At 47.9% G+C, this 18,243-nt stretch overlaps 4 protein-coding genes; 2 read left to right on the top strand and 2 right to left on the bottom strand.

Moving 5' to 3' along the window:
* Positions 1-2,796: 2,796 nt before the first annotated feature.
* On the top strand, positions 2,797-3,280 carry GSTUM_00003961001 (uncharacterized protein; the record flags this gene model as incomplete). Its single annotated transcript, XM_002835135.1, has 2 exons — positions 2,797-3,080; positions 3,139-3,280. The coding sequence occupies 2 exons, from the start codon at positions 2,797-2,799 to the stop codon at positions 3,278-3,280; spliced, it is 426 nt and encodes a 141-aa protein (XP_002835181.1).
* A 2,621-nt stretch (positions 3,281-5,901) lies between these two features.
* Positions 5,902-8,188, top strand: GSTUM_00003960001 (uncharacterized protein). XM_002835134.2 has 8 exons: positions 5,902-6,415; positions 6,472-6,542; positions 6,597-6,707; positions 6,761-6,777; positions 6,843-7,029; positions 7,084-7,246; positions 7,370-7,574; positions 7,640-8,188. The coding sequence occupies exons 1-8, from the start codon at positions 5,944-5,946 to the stop codon at positions 8,019-8,021; spliced, it is 1,608 nt and encodes a 535-aa protein (XP_002835180.1). The 5' UTR covers positions 5,902-5,943; the 3' UTR covers positions 8,022-8,188.
* A 260-nt stretch (positions 8,189-8,448) lies between these two features.
* Positions 8,449-9,438, bottom strand: GSTUM_00003959001 (uncharacterized protein). XM_002835133.2 has 2 exons: positions 8,912-9,438; positions 8,449-8,852 (listed from the first exon to the last, which is right to left on the bottom strand). Exons 1-2 carry the CDS (start codon positions 9,325-9,327, stop codon positions 8,522-8,524), a joined length of 747 nt encoding a protein of 248 aa, XP_002835179.1. The 5' UTR covers positions 9,328-9,438; the 3' UTR covers positions 8,449-8,521.
* A 661-nt stretch (positions 9,439-10,099) lies between these two features.
* GSTUM_00003958001 (uncharacterized protein) lies at positions 10,100-14,817 on the bottom strand. XM_002835132.2 has 13 exons: positions 13,828-14,817; positions 13,484-13,743; positions 13,386-13,427; positions 13,261-13,282; positions 13,155-13,206; positions 12,847-13,131; positions 12,668-12,797; positions 12,548-12,607; positions 12,341-12,493; positions 11,369-12,290; positions 10,931-11,311; positions 10,759-10,869; positions 10,100-10,700 (listed from the first exon to the last, which is right to left on the bottom strand). The coding sequence occupies exons 1-13, from the start codon at positions 14,525-14,527 to the stop codon at positions 10,567-10,569; spliced, it is 3,252 nt and encodes a 1,083-aa protein (XP_002835178.1). The 5' UTR covers positions 14,528-14,817; the 3' UTR covers positions 10,100-10,566.
* Between the last annotated feature and the right edge of the window lie 3,426 nt (positions 14,818-18,243).

The following is an 18,243-nucleotide window of genomic DNA, read 5'->3' as shown; positions in this document are numbered from 1 at the left end:
TATAGTGATTGTCGTAGACTCCGCCCCTGGCGGAGGCATACCACTTAGCACGCGAGTATTTTTATCGAACGATAGCCAGCCTGACGCATTTGTGGATACCCTAGTTAGGTTCTCTAGCGAAATTGGCGTGCCATCGAATAGAACTGACTCGAGTGGAATTTTGTAGGTGAACGCACTGTCCGTAGTTGCATTCGCCTCCATATAGGTGTCATTAAAATAAAGAGTATGCGCCCCTATTACCATTTTGAAAGATACAAACGCCCCCATAAATCCAGGATAGTCAGATGCCACAAGAGTGATATCAAATGTTTGCGGGGAAGCGATCAAAGAAGTGATGTCAGGCGTGGTCCCAGAAAACCTCATCATCCCCTGATCAAAGTTTATCCATGAAGGAAGAGGTCTGTTTTCCGAAGAAACCGCTTCATAGCGTTGAATCCTATCGCGTGGAGAAAAGGTATCAGGTGCAAAGGAGAAATCGTATCTTTGCCCGGGAGCGAAAACCAGTCCCCGTTTGCCATCTGTTGGCCCAAAAATCTCGAGCTGTGAACCGACAGTTTTCACCACCTTTATTCCAGGCTCTGTCGATACAATAAAGACAGCTTCATGATCTACGGATTCCCCTAAAGTATCCCGAGCCTTTATCTTCACTTTGAAGGGGCCGGAATCCTTCTCTGACGGAATCCCATAGAGCTTTCGACTACTACTGTCAAGTTGTAGCCATTCAGGGCCATCGTTCAGTGCGAACTGTATAGGTTGCGCATTCGATATGAATGTCGACGATGAGAACACGAACTCGAAAGGTTTAGCGGCCCGAGCAACCGGCGGTACTTGCGAGTTTATCGGAAAGGCCACAAAAGGTGCACCAATAGCCACCGGGGAAAAGAAAAGGAATAATAGCAAAGACATATGAAGGAGTGAGCGGCCTCTGTATGAACGATTAGTTAACTATTTCAACTACCTTCTGGACAAAAGTACTTGCCCCCCAAGCCTTCCAATTATATCCGAGTCAATATATATCCAATAAACCCCAGAGAAATATGGAAAATAAGTCCAAAAAGAAAGGCAATAAATGACTGGACCGTTCGTCAAAAAGACGGACTAGAGATCGCGCGAAGTAGCCCAAAAGGAGTGTGGGAATAAACGAAGGAGGAGGTTTTCTTGACAAAAAGAGCGTCTGATAGGGGAAAGAGAGCGAAAGAGAGTGAAAGAGAATCTCGGAACGATGCCTCGAGAACCCGGGAGGGAGGACTACATAGACGAAGTCCATTAAGTTCTCCCATCCTGAAGACTCCCCCTTACGTAGTTGTTCAAAACCTAAGGAACGCAAACCTGAGGACCCCATGGTTGTGAGGCGAATCCCACTATGCGGGAAGATACTGCCACTCATCACAATTGAAGAAAGGTCGTTGCCCCCCATACCTGGTGTGTGGAATGGCATGGGGTTCAGTGCAGACTGATGTAAGGGGCCCCCCAGGAAGCCAAATCCATCGCCAGAAGTAACCCCACCGAGAAATCCCCAAGGGCGAGGGCCCCCAGAACGGGTAACTTAAAAAAAAAAATAAGCGTAGCCATGCTGACGATTGCTAACTCGCCAGAGTAACCTCCATCCTGATACCATGGCGTCCAGTGGAGTAGTAGTCATTCACAGTCTCTCTCTCCTCAAACCCACATGAAAGGTAAAGCCTTCGTGCAGCCTCCTTATCTATATCAACCCATAAGTCCACTTTCTCTGCTCCACCTTTCCTGAGCTCAGAGAGCACAAGGCCAAGCATCCATTTCCCAACTCCTTTTCCTCTCTGCTCCTCAACAACGCAGACTTTATGTATGCGTGTGATTAGCTTCGAGCGGACAAAGACGATATACCCATATAACTCCAAATCCCTAGAGTCCCCTACGCCCCCCCTGAGTGCGCAATAGAAATGTGTAGTCCGCTTAGCAAGCTCGCTATCAAAATCGAAAATCTCACCGGCAGGGAAGGTTCGTTTCTCAACCTGTTTCACAGAGCGAAGTAGTGGATCCGAAGAATTGCGCAGCTTCTTTGCTGGAGGTTTCACAAAGCTCAGTTCAGTGAAATTCATAACAAACGATATCGCCTACTTCCTAGATTCGCTGTCTGGAGGATCCAAAAAAAAAAGTATGATACGGTCTGCGGTATCGATGCGTGGAGGTTTCCGTACGAGTAGAATCGACGCGGCGAACTTTTTGTGGGTCTTGTGGCTTGGCATCTCAAAAAGGTCCCCTACCTTTAACCACCATCCACCATTTACCCTGCAAGAATAATTGATAACCCCCGAAATGGACCAATTAATAACCAAATCACTAACTCAAACAAAACCCTTCAGATAATTTCAATGAGATCTATTCACTGCTTTCTCCTGAAATATCCTTTAAACCGCTAAAGGACAATCCAAATGAGTATGACTTACCAGTAGCCACCCTCCCTTATGCGCTGCAATACTCTCACCTTGTGCTCACCAGGCGTCAAAAATGTATGATAAGATTAGGTAGAAGACCAGGATACTCGAGTACGAGTACAGTAGACCCGTCCTATTGCTAGTCCTGGCAGCAGTGGATCCAGGAGGGTTTCTCGGACCCCTATTGCCCCCAATGCTCTCTATGTATCATAGCCTGATAGACGCCCATCTCCGGGTGTGCAAAGGCCACCAATGGTCCAAATCCGAGTGCTATCCTATGTCTGCCAAGATCCCTGACCCTCCTCAGGGTCCTTCTCAACCCCGCAATCCAACCATCCAAGTCTCAAGAGCACCCCACCAAACATTTTTACACAATACTGGTATGGACCTCTTTTGCGACAATAGCGACAGTGAGGTTGAGCCCTTCGGTGCAGATCTAGTCGAACCCGCACCAATCCTCAAACCCCGCATCATAGAAACAACATTCCACGGCCTCCTCTCCTCGCCGATAAAACTACATGAGGACCTCGCCAAGGGTTGCGGTGGGCAGATCTGGCCTGCTGGTGAAACGCTTGCGAAGTATCTCTTACGTCGCTACGGGCGTGGCAATAATGGGTTGAGGGGGAAGAGGATTGTCGAACTAGGTGCCGGGGGTGGATTGGTTGGGTTAGTATTGTCAAGAGTAGCCGTTCATTTGCTGGTCGGAGAGCTGATAGGGGTTTAGGCTTGCGATCACGGCAGGGTGCGATATCTTCGGGAGCGAACTTTACATCACGGATATGGAGGCCATGATGGAGATGATGGCGAGGAACGTGGCATTGAATGGGTTTGAGGACAGGGTCAAGGTTCAGCTACTAGATTGGTAAGATATGGTGTCTGCTGGACAATGCTGAGTAGCTTCTTATATTCCCTGCCATAGGAGTGGACCCATACCCGAGCCGATATCACAGACGCCTGTGGATATTATTCTAGCTGCCGACTGCGTACATACGACCCAAGATCTTTTTCGTCGATTGTTTGCTAGTATTGACCACAATTACTACAGGTTTATTTCGAGCCGGCATTTCCCCTACTTGAGAAGACACTGTAAGTGATAGGCTTAGGAGACTGTGTTTATTGACATCACGATCTAATATCCAGCAGAATTGACCTAATCGGGGAAGAGACGGTAGTCTTCTTTTCCTTTAAAAAGAGAAGACGGGTGAGTAATGCGTGCACGCTCCCAATAACTACGTCCGAATAGCTAACCATCACCCGAAAGGCCGACTTGACTTTCATGAAATCCATTAGGAAAAAGCTAAATGTTCGAGAAGCTCGCAATGATCCTGAATACGCAAAAGACGATATAGACCATGCAACATATTCACGAGAAAACCTTTATCTGTATTTCCCTACCATTAAATTCCCCCTTGCCCGGGATTGTGGGTTCCGTTTGCTAACATAAAATACAAGGTATATTATGACGAGAAAAAAATAGAGAACTCGCCTAGCCTAGACCCCGAAGATAACCTTATGCCCATAGCTATCCAATGTAATACTGTATGATACCAAGTTAGACGCTGAGCACCACACTCTTAAGCCACTTATTATATCAACACCCCCTGCAACAATCCCCGGCTCCTCTTCAACAAAGAAGTACTAGTAACCGCACCATTCCCAATACCCCCACCCGTCAACAACAGCCCCTTACTTCCAACCCATTATTTTCAAATCCCTCGATATTGTACTCGGGCACAGTACCAACACCAGGCACCTCGATCCTCCTCCCATCCCTTTGATTCTCTTCATCTTGCGGTGCATCAAGGCCCTGGCACGGCAGTTAGCGCAACTAGCTTTGACAATTCTTGAACTCGTGAAGTATTTCCTATATCACGATTCCCCCTTCCAGTCCTGGGGACGTCAATCCCCATGCCGCAATCGGACTCTCTGTTTTTACGTGCCGGGTAAGGCGCAGCTAAAAACGGCCTAAATTACATATAGCTTACACGTGAGTATCACTACCCGTTTCGAATTTAGGAAGCTTGCCAGTGGAAAGAAAGACCCCACGAGGTTCTTCGGATCCGCAAGAGACTGTTATTGAACAATCGACGGGGCGATGTCCAATACGGTAGTGCCGTTGCAAGGGTCTCAAAATTGGGGCTCGCTCCCACGTGGACGGTGAGTCCGTGTGCCATCCTTGCGCCATGGTCGTTTCCAATAAGAACCATCAGCTGTTTTGTCTGGTCGGCTTTCGGGAGGCCGAGTGTTTTAACCAGCGCTCCGAGAGCATCCGAGCCAACGGGCACCTTTGAGCGTGCTTTTGTATCCTCCGGCGAGGAGTCCTTTGTGCTCTCGCTATAGTCTGGTATCTTCATATCCCACACCCCATCATTAGGATCTCCGTGTCACGCGAAGTAGGGGCCTCGTAGACCATATACAGTACATCCGGGATGAACAACGGGAGACTCCTGGGAAGTAGAGGTATCAAGTACTGGAGCCTGCCAATCCCAGAGTGAGATTCCGTGAGCGCGAACGGAATGCAATGACGGACATGAACGTTCTGCCGACGTAAGTGTGAGTCCTGAAGAAAGTGGCTCGAGTCCACTTGCGATTGGGCATCCGTGTTACCATGTATTCATGTAGAGAGACTAAGACAAGCAACTCCTAAGCTGCGTCGAGGTGGCGGTTCCTTGAGCGGACTACAACCCTAGATGTAGCAGTTGCCTTTACAGCGGGACTAGGGAGTGAAGGCACAACACTCTCCAGAAGAAATTGCTGGTCAGTTGCTTGGTGTCCAGTTTTTTAGTTGGGAATACCAGTATGTAGAAACTAGTGGGTCTAAAGGCACTATGAATAGCTCACTCTCAATTGATTGCTTGAGCAGGGTTTTGATATCGCGGGGTCGTGGGGCCCGGTCCAGATAGCAGTTATTCGTCCATACGCACCGGTCGACAAGGCTTCCTATTCCCCTTCCGGGGCGTCGACTAACCCACACAAGAGAACCCCGTGGTTGCAACTTCCGAGTGGGTTCATGTTGGTATTTCACATGAAGTAAATTTAGTGGTTCAGCAGTAAGACGCGGGGAAAGCTGAGAATACGAATGGACCGAGATACAGTGTCCTAATAACCTATCACCACATGCCGAAAATACACAATCAATGCTTGGTCACGACCAAGTGATCCAATAACAGAACCTAGATTCTTATGAGAAGCCAAATGTGCTCCTTCAATCAATGCTAGACAAAGTGGTAGAAGCAAGTATTGAGTTTGCATGGTATATATCATAGCCATTCATCATACCGCCCTCGCCAAAACACCAACTATACACTACGCAGGCAATGTTAATTGTTAATCATGCCTCTATAACTCCAAAATGACAAAAGGCTGGGCCGCCGCAACGAGTGACTACCTGTGGATGTGCCTGTGTCACTTGTGTAACGCCAAAAGTTTCCGTTCCGTTCGAAGATCCTTCTAACCTGGCACTGGCGCCGCAACACCACACAAACAACCGGTTCTCAAGGAGCAGACAGAGCTCAAAAAATGCCTTGAAATGACAAGCAACGACTGCTCCAACACTTCTGGCCTCCTCCATAGCTCACCCGAACTCGCCGAAACAAACTCACTGCTATCCACCAGGAGCAGCAGCTCATCCGACGACCTTGTCGTCGCCATTCCACCACCACAGCCTACCCCTTCTCCAATACCTCCTATAGCCCCCGTCCCACGAACGCCCAACAGAGTACGGTTTGCGTTAGATGAGGCCCCTGGTGACGAAGAGGAACAGAGGGTAGACGATAGGAGTTGGACTAATCAAGAGGACTTCCTGCACTCGGACGAGGAGGACGGAGATGAGAGTAGGGGGGGGACCAGAGCTCCGCTGTTAACAGGGATAGAAGCCCCGTCTGTTACCGTCGCAAATGACTTTGAATTTGAGGATCTACTAGAGAATGCACGGCCAAAGAGCGGCATGCGGATGGCTTTCATGAACATGGCAAATAGTATTATTGGCGCTGGGATCATTGGTGAGCCTCCTTTCCCCCCCGGCCTGGAGCCGCAAATTGATCTGTGATTGCTCTAGGCCAACCGTATGCATTCCGGCAAGCTGGGCTTGGGATGGGTATATTCCTTCTCGTAGCTTTAACAATTACAGTAAGACCACTAGAACCCACACAGTGCCTGTTATGCAGCTGACTGGGAATGCAGGTCGACTGGACAATCAACCTGATTGTAATAAATTCCAAGTTGAGTGGCGCAAATTCTTTTCAGGCGACAGTGAGCGCATGCTTTGGAAGGCCGGGCTTGATTGCTATATCGGTAAGCTCCTGATCTTGCTTATATCTGCCCCGTATAGCTAATTTTGACCGTAGGTTGCGCAATGGGCATTGTGAGTTCATTGTATCCCGCTAAGATTGCACGCCAATAAGCTCCCTAACAGAATTATGCGTTTAGTGCCTTCGGTGGCATGATTGCCTTTTGTATTATCGTGGGCGACACAATACCTCACGTTATATCTGCATTGTTTCCGTCGCTGGAGGGCGTGCCTATTCTGGGTTTGTTGACGGACCGCCGGGCGTGTATTATCATATTCATTTTAGGGATTTCATACCCGTTGTCACTATATAGGGATATTGCAAAGGTATCTACTGCACGCGCACATTCTGGGAGATCACGGTTGACAATGTGGCGATAGCTGGCCAAAGCGAGTGCTATGGCACTCGTCAGCATGCTTGTCATCATCTTGACTGTGGCCACTCAAGGCTTCAGAGTACCTCCTGAGAACAAAGGTGGTTTCAGTAAATCATTGTTAACAGTCAATGACGGAGTATTCCAAGCAATTGGTGTAATATCATTCGGTAAATGCCTCGAAACCTAATAGCATCATTCGCTTTTACTGACCGAATTACTCTAGCTTTCGTCTGTCGTAAGTTCCATCACAATTCCAGATTGCCAGGGTTCGCCCTAATTATACCCCATAGACCACAACAGTCTCCTCATCTATGGATCCCTCAAAGAGCCTACATTGGACAGATTTGCCCGAGTAACACACTACTCGACGGGAATCTCCATGGTGGCTTGCCTCCTCATGGCCGTGGCCGGCTTCCTTACATTCGGTGACAAGACTGCCGGAAACGTCCTAAACAACTTCCCAACAAACAACATAATGGTCAACATTGCCAGATTGTAATTTCCCCACCACCCACCCCACACTACCTCTCAGAAAGCAGTCTCACTAACACCCACTGCAGCTGCTTCGGCCTAAACATGCTCACAACCCTTCCCCTGGAAGCCTTCGTCTGCCGCGAGGTGATGGAAACCTACTACTTCCCCGGCGAGCCCTTCAACATGAACCGCCACTTGATATTCTCCTCCGCACTAGTAGTCTCTGCGATGGCGCTGTCACTAATGACTTGCGACCTCGGCGTCGTGTTCGAGCTTATCGGGGCTACGTCTGCGTGCGCACTCGCGTATATCCTGCCACCGCTGTGTTACATGAAGCTTGCGTCGCGGTCATGGAGGACGTATGCTGCCGGTGCGACGGTAGCATTCGGAGTTGTGGTCATGACGACCTCGGTGTTACAGAGCGTTTATAAGATAATTTCGGGGAGCGGGGGGCCGACGACTTGTTAGGAGAGGAAATGGTTATTGGGTTCTTGAGTTCTTGGGATTGGATTCTGGAGTGTATGCATAGAGTAATCAAACGGTGCTTTGTGCTTGAGATATCATGTAGTTTTTTTCTTTTTTTCTCGGGGGGGGTAGTCTGCGCTGTACGATACTAGAATTCTATCCTTTTCATTCTTCTATCAGTCAGGAGGGGGATGTTAGGCTGCCATTGGTGACGGCGAAGGGCAGAGGGGAAATACCAAGAGCGATATCTCGGGTTATATAAGAGACCATTTAGGTATATTAGGTATATTTAACCTCAGGATCCCCGTATCCTACCCCCACAGATCTGAACTGGACTATCAACAAACCGTGATTTCCAGCAAACCGAACAAAAGAAAAAGAAAAAAGAATAATACAACGCCCATCACTCAAACACCCCCAGAGCTCAAGAAAAAAATCGTGAAATTTTTTTTTTTTACCTCCCACCAAATATCATAATACTACACACCCTAACTAACCGCGCACTACCGGATCCTAGTATCCAACGCCAATCTCTCCGCAACCTCCAAATCACACATACCCCTCATCAACTCCTTAAACACCTTCAACTCACCAGTGCCGGTATTAATGCTCTCAACATCCTGATGACTTTGCACCCTGACGGCGGCCTTGAGGACCCAAGACCCGGCCGGGTCGAGGGGCTGCAACCCGGACGTCGGGTAGGGGTTTCCGTACTGCACGTTGGGGGCAGCAGGGAGTGGAGGAGGGGGGGGGGGGAGGAGAACCTGGCTCAGCGTGATAATAATGTTATTGTGTATCAGCGTCGACACCGTCATGAAGTAAGTCGTTTGTAACCTTTCAAATTCTTAGCAAAACCCAAGAAAGACTAGGAGGAGGTGGTGGGCGGAACAAACATGAACCCCAAACTGTCCACCAACCCCAACGCATCCCCCTCGCCAAACCCAGCGCCGAGCACATTCCTTGAGGTAACCGGCCTCCTCGTAACCTCTGGAATGTCCTCCAATCTCATACGCCATTTCTGGCTCTTCACGTCGTATCCATTCTTGCCTTCCTCTTCCTCCTCCTGTTTTTGCTCCCCAGGTACGATAGAGATCAGTTGTAGGTAGTACAGCTCCGCGTTCTGTCCCGGCTGGCGTGGCCGTTTGGGCTTGTAGACTAGATGGTGCTCCAGCGTGGTTTCCGGGAGCATGCCGGTTATGCCCGAGATTACGCGGAGAATTTGCGGCTGTCGAGCGGCGGGGATATGAGAGTAGAGAGAGAGCTCATGGTAAGTGCTCTGAGCATACGGGGGGTGGGATGGTGGCGGCATTTTGTTGTTGCTATTTCTGCTGCTGTGGTGGTGGTGGGAAGGTAGGTAGTTGGGATCGGGCCCACGGGAGGGAGATGGAAATGGTTGAAGTTTGAAGTGTTGGAGACGGGGAAACCTTTTTCCGGCTACGAAGATAGCTCAATGAGTTTGCTTGTCCAAAGGAATGAATGGGCGAGGGTCAGGACTCAAGAGTATTGTTGTTGCTGTAACTACTGGTTCTCGGTAACGAACACTAATAGGCTGCCGGTAGGTAGTGTTGGACAAATAATAAACTTGCTAACTTTTATAAGAGACATTCGTCAATCAAAATGTGGAAGAAATAATTACACGAGTATGATAGATTCTGGTCATTCAATCGAAAGTTATACTACCCAGCCCAATGAATGGTAGAGAGAAATCCAACACCACTCCAAAATCTAGCCAACTTGCTCATGCCTCCTCCCCACGCTTCACCCCACTACTATTTACTAGACTACCCAACCTATTACTATCGCCCATAGCTTACCGGTTCCAAACTAGCAACCAAACCTCTGGTTACCATATGTTCGACAATTTATTGCCCCTACCATGTCCGGCATGATCCAGTACCATACCAGTATCACACAACCGGCAACCAATAGCAACCAAACACCAATAACAGCGAACCAACGAATGCCAACCCAAGGCATTATTGTATAGATATAACCGATTAAGTTACAGCAATGGGGAATAGCAATATTAGACCGCCACCCATCACTGAACTTTCTATTAGCTCTCATGCCCCAACCAAATGCTCAAGTTCAAACCATCAAACTTCTTTCCTTTTCTATGCCGGCCCCATGGAACTAGATTTCTCACAAACTAGCGGCCAGAATATGCACGGACAAATCTTACAATATGATACCTAAAAATCACCTTCCCCATAAACAAAAATAAAAAATAAAAAATAAAAAAAAGAATTGGAAACTTATTACCTTCGCTGCTCCGAGAGATAAAGGCTCGCTCGGAAACACGAAAAAATAAAAATAAAATAAAATAAAATAAAGCAAAGCAAAGCAACAGACCGGTTACATAAAACGCGCAACTGAAGCAAAATAAGCTACAGAGAGATTAAAAAGGGAAGCAAAAGAAACTTTCAACCACACCAAACACCCGGTTCCAAAAAGCAAACTGATACAGAAAAGATACAATAAGACAAATATGACAGCGAAGAAAGGGGACGAAAAAATATGATGTAACGCCATAAGTATATTTTCAGTCTCACTTCCCATTTATTTGCAAGATTGGGGTCGTCCTACTACCCTTCCTCCTTCCGGTCCCGTGAACCACCACAGGCACTTGTCTCGGCTGCTTTGGAGGCTCCTTCATCAAAGTAGGATCAAGTTTTGAGGGCACTAGAACACACAAGTTAGAATCAATAATGTTAGAAGCAGGATTAGTGGACTACCATACTTCTGTTAGTCGCGACCGTAGTTTCTGAGCGATGCCTAGAACTGGATCCTGTAGAAATAGCTCCGGTGGTTTGCCATATATGTTCCGAAGTATCCTGTAGATAATTGATACCTATAAATCGACATACAAGTCAGATAAACCCCTCGATATAGCTAGCCACAGAAGAACCTACTAGACTTTGAAAAGAATCCAGACTTCCCGCGATTCTTCTTCGATAATATAACCTCATCAAATAGCTTAATTGTAGGATCTGATGCCTTTTTCGACTCCCGATCATGAATAAACTCGCTGAAGGCTTGGGTTTGCTCAAGCATCTGAATGAACACCGAGTTCTCCTGCGGCATGCTCTTCAAGAACCCTTCCATGTTAAACCTATAGATATTACCGGCCTTCTTCCCGTCACCAGTTGCGGGACCAAGGAATTTCCTGTAGGTATAGAACAAGCTGGCAAAACATCTAACGAATGCTGCTCGGATCTGATCGGAATGGAAGGCCACAGGACACGGTAGACCAATTTGAGAAGAACAACGAGCATGTGCACTCACTCGGCAGCCTAATTGTTTAGAGCACATTAGTATTGCTAATTAGAACGGTCAACCAGACTACTTACTTGAGCATCTATAGATCCCTTCGTCTGATTTCTCATCGCATATCGAGCACACCGAATCAATGTCGGTAGGCTTCCACTGTAAACAATGACCCTCAACCCATTTAATAGTATCAGTGTTCCTCACAGGCTGCATCAACATACTTGGCATGATCGTTGATGCAGCAAGGGTAGAGGGTGCAAACACCGAAGGTGGGTATGCGTTGAAAATTGACTGGCTATCTCCAGTTCCCAACGAAGATGTCGAGGGTGAAGGGGAGTGGTGGGCGAATGGTAGACTAGGCCTGCGGAGTGTGGGCGTACGTTCAAATCCGAAGGAGGAGCTACGCCGAGAGGCGGCATCAAAGTTTCCAGATCTCTTCCCACGAAGGGTTGCAGTCAGTGTGAACCCAGTATCTGTTCTGCCAGCACTATTGCAGGTCTGGGGTAGGTGAACTGCCGACTTTGGCGAATGGGGTGAAGGTGGTGAGGTTCCTCTCATAGTTCCACTTGTGCCCGGCCTATCTGTCCGAGTGGAATTTTCCGCCCTAGATTGCAAGAACGCATTAAAAATCAAGGGTCTCGGCGCAAAGTCTGATACGGCCGCATCTCCGAACGATGTCGAATTCAAATTCACCAGCTTCGCAAGGGTACTTGGGTAAGGATTGGGCGTGTAGACCCCCGCATTCTCGGACATGAGCATATTATGAGGGAACGTCTCAATGGCATACTGGGGAGGACCAACTGGGACACCATAGCGATTATGGTGTGGAGCGGCAAGCTGCAGCAAGGAAAGGAGCTTCCTTCTCTGCTGCCTAGGGAGCAGAACTGGTGGGGTCGAGGAAATGATAACATCCGAATCAAGATCGACGCAAACGAAATCCTCCTCAGGGAGCTCAAGTTTTTCATATCTCCGCTCAATACCCACGATATAGGGGCAGGGTGCCTAATCCAAGTTAGTGTTTGACAATTCAAAAATAACGAACAAAAGTGTACCTCTAGTGCCGACAATAAACGCGCTGGGAGGACTGGAATGTATATCCCAAGCCACTGTAATGGGTACATTAGATTGATTAACGCCCGTGATACAATATGCAGCATCGATGTATGAGATGACAGTAAAATTATCCGCGATTCAGCCAGGGCAAACTATGAAGACCGTTAAAAATGGCTCGCGAGGAAGACTAAAAATCCGGAACCTACTTCAAACATTGTTACAACATTTGGGAGTGACAATGACCTAAACAAGGCATATAGATCCGTCTAGGAATAAATCAGAAGCTGCCCAAGGCTAATATAGAACAAATAAAATGGAAAAATCACATTACGGGATCCAGGCAATTCATTTGCCGCTTCCTTTCTGGCGTACATCCGCAACTCCCGCACGGCCACTTCTACCTGTGTCCTGGAAATATCTGGCGCAGGAGATTCGGAGCATAGGTTCACAACGTATCTATCCACAATTAGCGGTAATCCGACCAAACAGCGAAAGGAGCACATACCGTTCCAGCGGTTGCCAAATTCCAACCCGTGGTGATGACAAAGGCACTCTCTGGATCGCACCACTCGTCATGGGAACAATCACAACCTTTAACCATTCTTTCCAAAAATTCACGAGGGACGCATCCTTGCCCAAGATTCCGTAAGCGCGTGGAATCCAGAGCCCAGTCTCTCCATCAGTCAATCCTTCAATTTTTGAGGCTGCACCATGACGAACAGGCCGCAATAGATCGGCCATAAGACCAATCTTCTCTTCCGTGGCAATGATCTCCTCATCCAATTCCTCTCTCCTGACCGGATCCGACACTACCGAAGGCAATTTTGCCAATAATTTGGAAAGCTTAGTTCTCTCTGCCGCCAGTCTAGCAATTTGTCAATATTAAAATATGATATTATAGAGTAGAAGACCAAAACACTACCTCTCGCCCAAACTAGTAGCTAGTTCCCGTTCCTCATCCGTCATGTTATCCCTCCTCCATTCCTCACATCTGCGCTCCAAATCTTCAGCAGCTTTGGGGTTAAGTGGAATCCACATAGTAACACATATACCGTGGAGGCGAGCGTTATCAGCCCCAGTCATAGTCTGTAACACATGAGCCTCAATTACACAAAAACCTGCAGAGAACCACGCAAACGTACAAATCCATGCCAGGTAGACCTTGGCCTCTCGTCTGCAGAAACTATGTTAACATCATTTGGAAACGCAAACATTGGAACATAATCCGGGAATGGCCCTCTCCTCTTAGCTTCTTCGGTCAGATGTTTAGGTGGGTACCGATCCAAAAGCACTGGTTCAAATTTTCGCTTCAATGGGTGCATGTTGGGTGAAGAATTAAGAGGCTGTGGCGTAGGGATAACCGAATTATAATTGGACATTCTCCGTGCCGTCCTTATCGATGCTGTATCCATATGAAATTTCGTTAATTAACCTTGAAAAAAAAAAAACCTTCAACCTCTATCAACCAGGAAGAATCGATCCTTACAAGCTCTATTGACCGCCGACGGAGCTCTCCGCATTGATGTCAAGTCCCTCAAAGAAATCCTCCTTCTCAGCGATCCCGTTTTTTGCAAGCTTATATCCTCGCTCACTACCCTCTGTGCTCGGGGGTGTATGACTGGTTTATTTGGCACAACAGTACCCGCACTAAATGACAATTCGTCCAAAAAGCTATCCCTCTCCGCAGCAAATTTTAAGAGCGCATTATCAAAGTCCTGATCCGTCATCCCCTTAAATGTAGCCACACGTTCCTGACTCCCAGCGTTGGTATTAGTGATTGTCGAATTACTCGAATTGGACCCGTTTCTCATCAAATTGCTTGGAGTTGCAGCTCTAGACGAAAACCCTCCTCCTCCCTCGTTGCCTTCTACATCATTGCTTCCCCCCTGAGCTTGTGGAGCCGGTGTGGTGGGAGATATCTGGGGCTCCTCCTCCTCCGGTGGTGACGGAAGACCGTTTGATGTCGTGGGCGACCTACCCCCATTCCTCGACACAGTAGCGGGTGCCTGTAGAAGGGTTTCCTGAACCTCCTCTTCAGCCTCTATGGCTTCCAGCAACTGCTCTGCGAAGCTCCGTCTAGTAGGCTTCGAGTCTTGGGCTAGGTGTTCTCCATACGAGATGGAGTCTATACCTGCTATCCAAAAGTAGTCGGCCAATGGAGGTTCTGTTGATGGAGGATGATTCATGGTGCTGCGCGTCTATTTCTTCCCCCAATAAATTTCCTGTGGGTGAATGTGCTGCTGTGCTTCTTCCTGAAGGGGTTGTAGGAGCAAACTTTTGGTGAACTCGGCCGGCTGGCTGGATTGGGGGGAGGGTAGCGTGTGTAAGGGGGGGGCAAACTGAGGTAAAGAAAAAGAAAAGAAAAGAAAAGAAAAGAGGGTATTAAAACAAAGAGGATTCGTTCACGACATTCGACAAGATCCCGGGGGAGAGATAAGCAAAGGAAACGAGGAGAGGCAGCAGCAAAGCAGAAAGCAGAGAGCGGTGCTGGAGGGGGCACTCCCGAGTTCGGTGTGGTGGAGGTAAAGGGGCAACAACCCAGGGCACATGGGCAATGCACCACTACCGACAGACGCTATCAAATCCCAAAGCAACAACAGTGACAGGCGAAGACTAGTTGTGTGGATGTCCTTATTCTCAAAAGAACTCCCTTCGCAAGAGAAAAAGGGAAAAAACGGTTTAGAGGGTGAAGGGCAGAAATCCACAGAAAAGGAAGGAAATAGAAATCGGGAACGGCCCAGCAACGAAATTCCAGCGAGTTGCAACGCCAACCATAAAATCCAGCACGCACGCACAGAGGATGGGAAGGGTCCGCACACACAGACTCGGTGGAGGCCCAGGAACAGTCAAGCAAAGCAAGACAGGGGAGACCCAAGGACTTACCCCCAAGGACTCTAGTTCCAGGTTGACCTCTCCCCCAGCTATCACGTCGAGTCCGAGGAACATTACTCGTACCGTAGTTAGAGGAAGTGGGAAAAAAAACGATGGGCTTTAAAATTGGGATCCCACGTGCAAAGCTAGGAAGGTTGCATGTTTCTTCCGGGCCTCTCTCTGTTCACAGTCTTGGACAAAGTTGCGGCGTCCCCTTTCCCGTTTACCTCAACTAGAACTCCTGATTGCAATCCTCCATCACCCTTCGAAAAGAAAAGATAAGGGAGAACGGGAAAGGCCAGCTCTAAGTTACAAGATGAGCAGAAAAATGATAGATGGCCGAAAAAAGTATGGCCGCAGGCAAAGCTAAGATAGAGAGTCTGATACAGAAAGAAAGAAAAGAAAAGAAAAGAAGCAGAAAAAAATAGAAATAGAGAAATGAACTGGGCTGTCAGAGAATTGGCATGGGTGAGGGCGATCTCTAGACTCCCAGAACTGGTAAAAGGACAGGGGCACCCTTGCTCCACGCCTTGGGGACTATACAAATTCATACTTTCTTTGGCTGATGTTCGGCGAGAGCGCAAAAATGCCCGGTAGTCTAAATGCGCAATCACTCGAGATGCAAGCGAGATACTCAAGAGTGATATCCAGTAGGAATTCGAATTCGAATAGCTACGGTACGGTATGATACCCCAATATCTCTGGATTTTGCTGTGTACCGTACTATGATACTGGGTGGGCGCTTGTATACGCTGGGCACATTACAGCTGGATGATTCCTTTTTATTCAAGTCCTCTTCACGTCTTCCCGTCCCTCCTGAAAGGTTGGCATTGAACTCTGGTGGTACTCGTACAGGTATACCCTTCTGCACTCTACTCGCGCGGCCGAGTGCAAGTGCTTCGGGGTGCTTTAGTCCATCATGGGATAAGTTAAGCTACCCGAGTATAGTACCGTACCGGTACTGGAGTAGATAAAGCTTACTTGGGTGCGTCTGTGCGGTACGTTGATCATTGCCATCAAGGGCTATCATACACACTCAGATATCAACGAACAACTGCACGCACAGAGAGGCACACCAATGCAGCAGAGCCCGCTCTACTCAAGCATCAGCGGAGGCGGTTTTCCTGTGATGGGTTTGCTGAAATCAATGTTGTCGAACGATTCACTGGAATTGAGCAGTTCGCAACTTCCTCCTCCCTAACTCACGCGAAAATGAACATATCGCATATGATAGGAGATGGCTGGTGGGTGTAGTATTTGTCTAAAACATAGCTAATGCTCCCCAATTTAATAGTCCCAAAAACCAGTAATGTATAATCCAATATACCGTACTCGGATCTATCTAAAGGTACTGGATCTGGGATGCAGGTATTGTACTAGGTAGTAACTATTGTACATAATTGAGCCACTTGGAAGAATTGGCCCTCTTCCCCTATGCAGGGGAAATTCTAAAAATTGATACTGGAACTTCTACCAACCTCGCGGGTCTCCATATAACTGATTGTAAGTACTCGTACATTAAAAAAAAACCCCTCATGTAATATATACTTGTATAGGGGAAGAAGAAGGAATAGAAGAGGAGGAGGATGATCCGGAGAATTGTCTAGATCAACACACTCCCTTGAAATTGGACAATTAAACCCGATATAATAATTTGTTCCATGTAAATAAATTGATACACACCCCGATCCTGCGGAAAATGCTGTCTCTGTGCAACATCATCGCGGTATGCTATGCCGCGGGTATCTGCTCCAACCTCACTAGAGACAGTTCACGCTTGGGAGAGGGAGGCATGAGCTGCCACCAGAGAGGTTAAAGAGGGTTTCCATGGTTCCACCAGACGGAGCCGGCACAGCACGGTACAATGGAAGTCTACCAGAAAGTTCACACACGCACAAACACAAACACATAATGCCCCCCCATCAATTCTTTGCCTGATCCGGAGCATTGGGCAATTGAGTGTCAGACTCGCCTTTCCAACAGAGGGAATATTAATATTCTCGCTTTTCCCCTGGTTCTGGATCTTTTTCATTCGCCGCAGTGGTGTGGGTGGTGGTGGTGGTACCCCTATTACAAAATTATAGAGGAAATATGTGAAACTCTCCGCCGAGACACAGGCGGTGGTGGGCGCAAGAAATGTCTGCCCAAACATCGATTCATATCTGGGCTGGATGGATGAACTGCTGACCACCGCGGACCAACCCTCATTCCTCACTCACTCCCTCCCAGCTGAATCTACTGTAATGTTCTTTTGTTATCATCCATCTTCCTAACCCATCACCGGTACAAGTACGTATATGGCGCAGTCGAATTACCTCCGCAGTCGACATGGCACTCTTCCAAAATATCATAATATGGTACACCTCCTTTTGCCCACCCTTAACTTATCGTAATCCTCTAAAAAGCAAACCAACACGCCATCCGCACTGGTCCTCCTCTTCCCCTGCAACTCACCTCCGAGTGATAAAAATACACTGAAAATGTGTATCCTACCCAACGGCAACCCCCGCAGACAACAGTACCGGTAACATGGAGCATAGTATCGTACAAGTTATCGTGATTATCCGCACGCAAGCCCTTCGTATTCACCAGAGAGAGCCATGCAACCCCCCCCCCTCCCTAAGCTAGCCCTGTCGCTATCCAAAATAAGTCTTACAACTGGAAACTTATGCGTCAAAGATATATCGTACAGTACTGTACTCCTACATCGTACTCTATGCAATATATGTTTCAGTCGCCGCGCCCATTCATCCAATTCATCCAACCCAAAAAATCTTTAGCCAAAGGACCGCCGAAAGGCAAGCAAGCCCTCCGCCTGCGAACAAGGTATCCCTCCGACTCTTCCGGGAACATCTCGGCCTACGGTAGGTATGCATACACCAGTACTGGAGCACTCGCGGAGCAGACGGGATCGTCGAACAAAAATAGAAGGGGGGGAAGCGTAAAATGAAATATAAAAAAAGCAAATTATAGAAATCACGGTGTTGGATTTTTCGTTGTCGTGCGGTGCGCGGGGCGTCTGAAATCGACC

This window comes from Tuber melanosporum (assembly GCF_000151645.1).
Source record: "Tuber melanosporum whole genome shotgun sequence assembly, scaffold_1, strain Mel28".
NCBI classification, from domain to species: Eukaryota; Fungi; Ascomycota; class Pezizomycetes; order Pezizales; family Tuberaceae; genus Tuber; species Tuber melanosporum.
Note: the sequence above shows the minus strand (reverse complement) of the source record. Positions and strands in the feature narration are given on the sequence as shown.

What these genes read in the sequence shown, in the direction of transcription:
- GSTUM_00003958001 (XM_002835132.2), bottom strand. Translation starts at nt 14,527, where the DNA reads ATGAATCATCCTCCATCAACAGAACCTCCATTGGCCGACTACTTTTGG. An exon ending in AATTGCCTGGATCCCGTAAT is followed by an intron (nt 12,608 to 12,667) that starts GTGATTTTTCCA and finishes ATTTATTCCTAG; the next exon opens with ACGGATCTATATGCCTTGTT. An exon ending in AGGGATCTATAGATGCTCAA is followed by an intron (nt 11,312 to 11,368) that starts GTAAGTAGTCTG and finishes CTAAACAATTAG; the next exon opens with GCTGCCGAGTGAGTGCACAT.
- GSTUM_00003960001 (XM_002835134.2), top strand. Translation starts at nt 5,944, where the DNA reads ATGACAAGCAACGACTGCTCCAACACTTCTGGCCTCCTCCATAGCTCA. An exon ending in TATTGGCGCTGGGATCATTG is followed by an intron (nt 6,416 to 6,471) that starts GTGAGCCTCCTT and finishes TGATTGCTCTAG; the next exon opens with GCCAACCGTATGCATTCCGG. An exon ending in TCGTAGCTTTAACAATTACA is followed by an intron (nt 6,543 to 6,596) that starts GTAAGACCACTA and finishes CTGGGAATGCAG; the next exon opens with GTCGACTGGACAATCAACCT.
- GSTUM_00003959001 (XM_002835133.2), bottom strand. Translation starts at nt 9,327, where the DNA reads ATGCCGCCACCATCCCACCCCCCGTATGCTCAGAGCACTTACCATGAG. An exon ending in GTGGACAGTTTGGGGTTCAT is followed by an intron (nt 8,853 to 8,911) that starts GTTTGTTCCGCC and finishes AGAATTTGAAAG; the next exon opens with GTTACAAACGACTTACTTCA.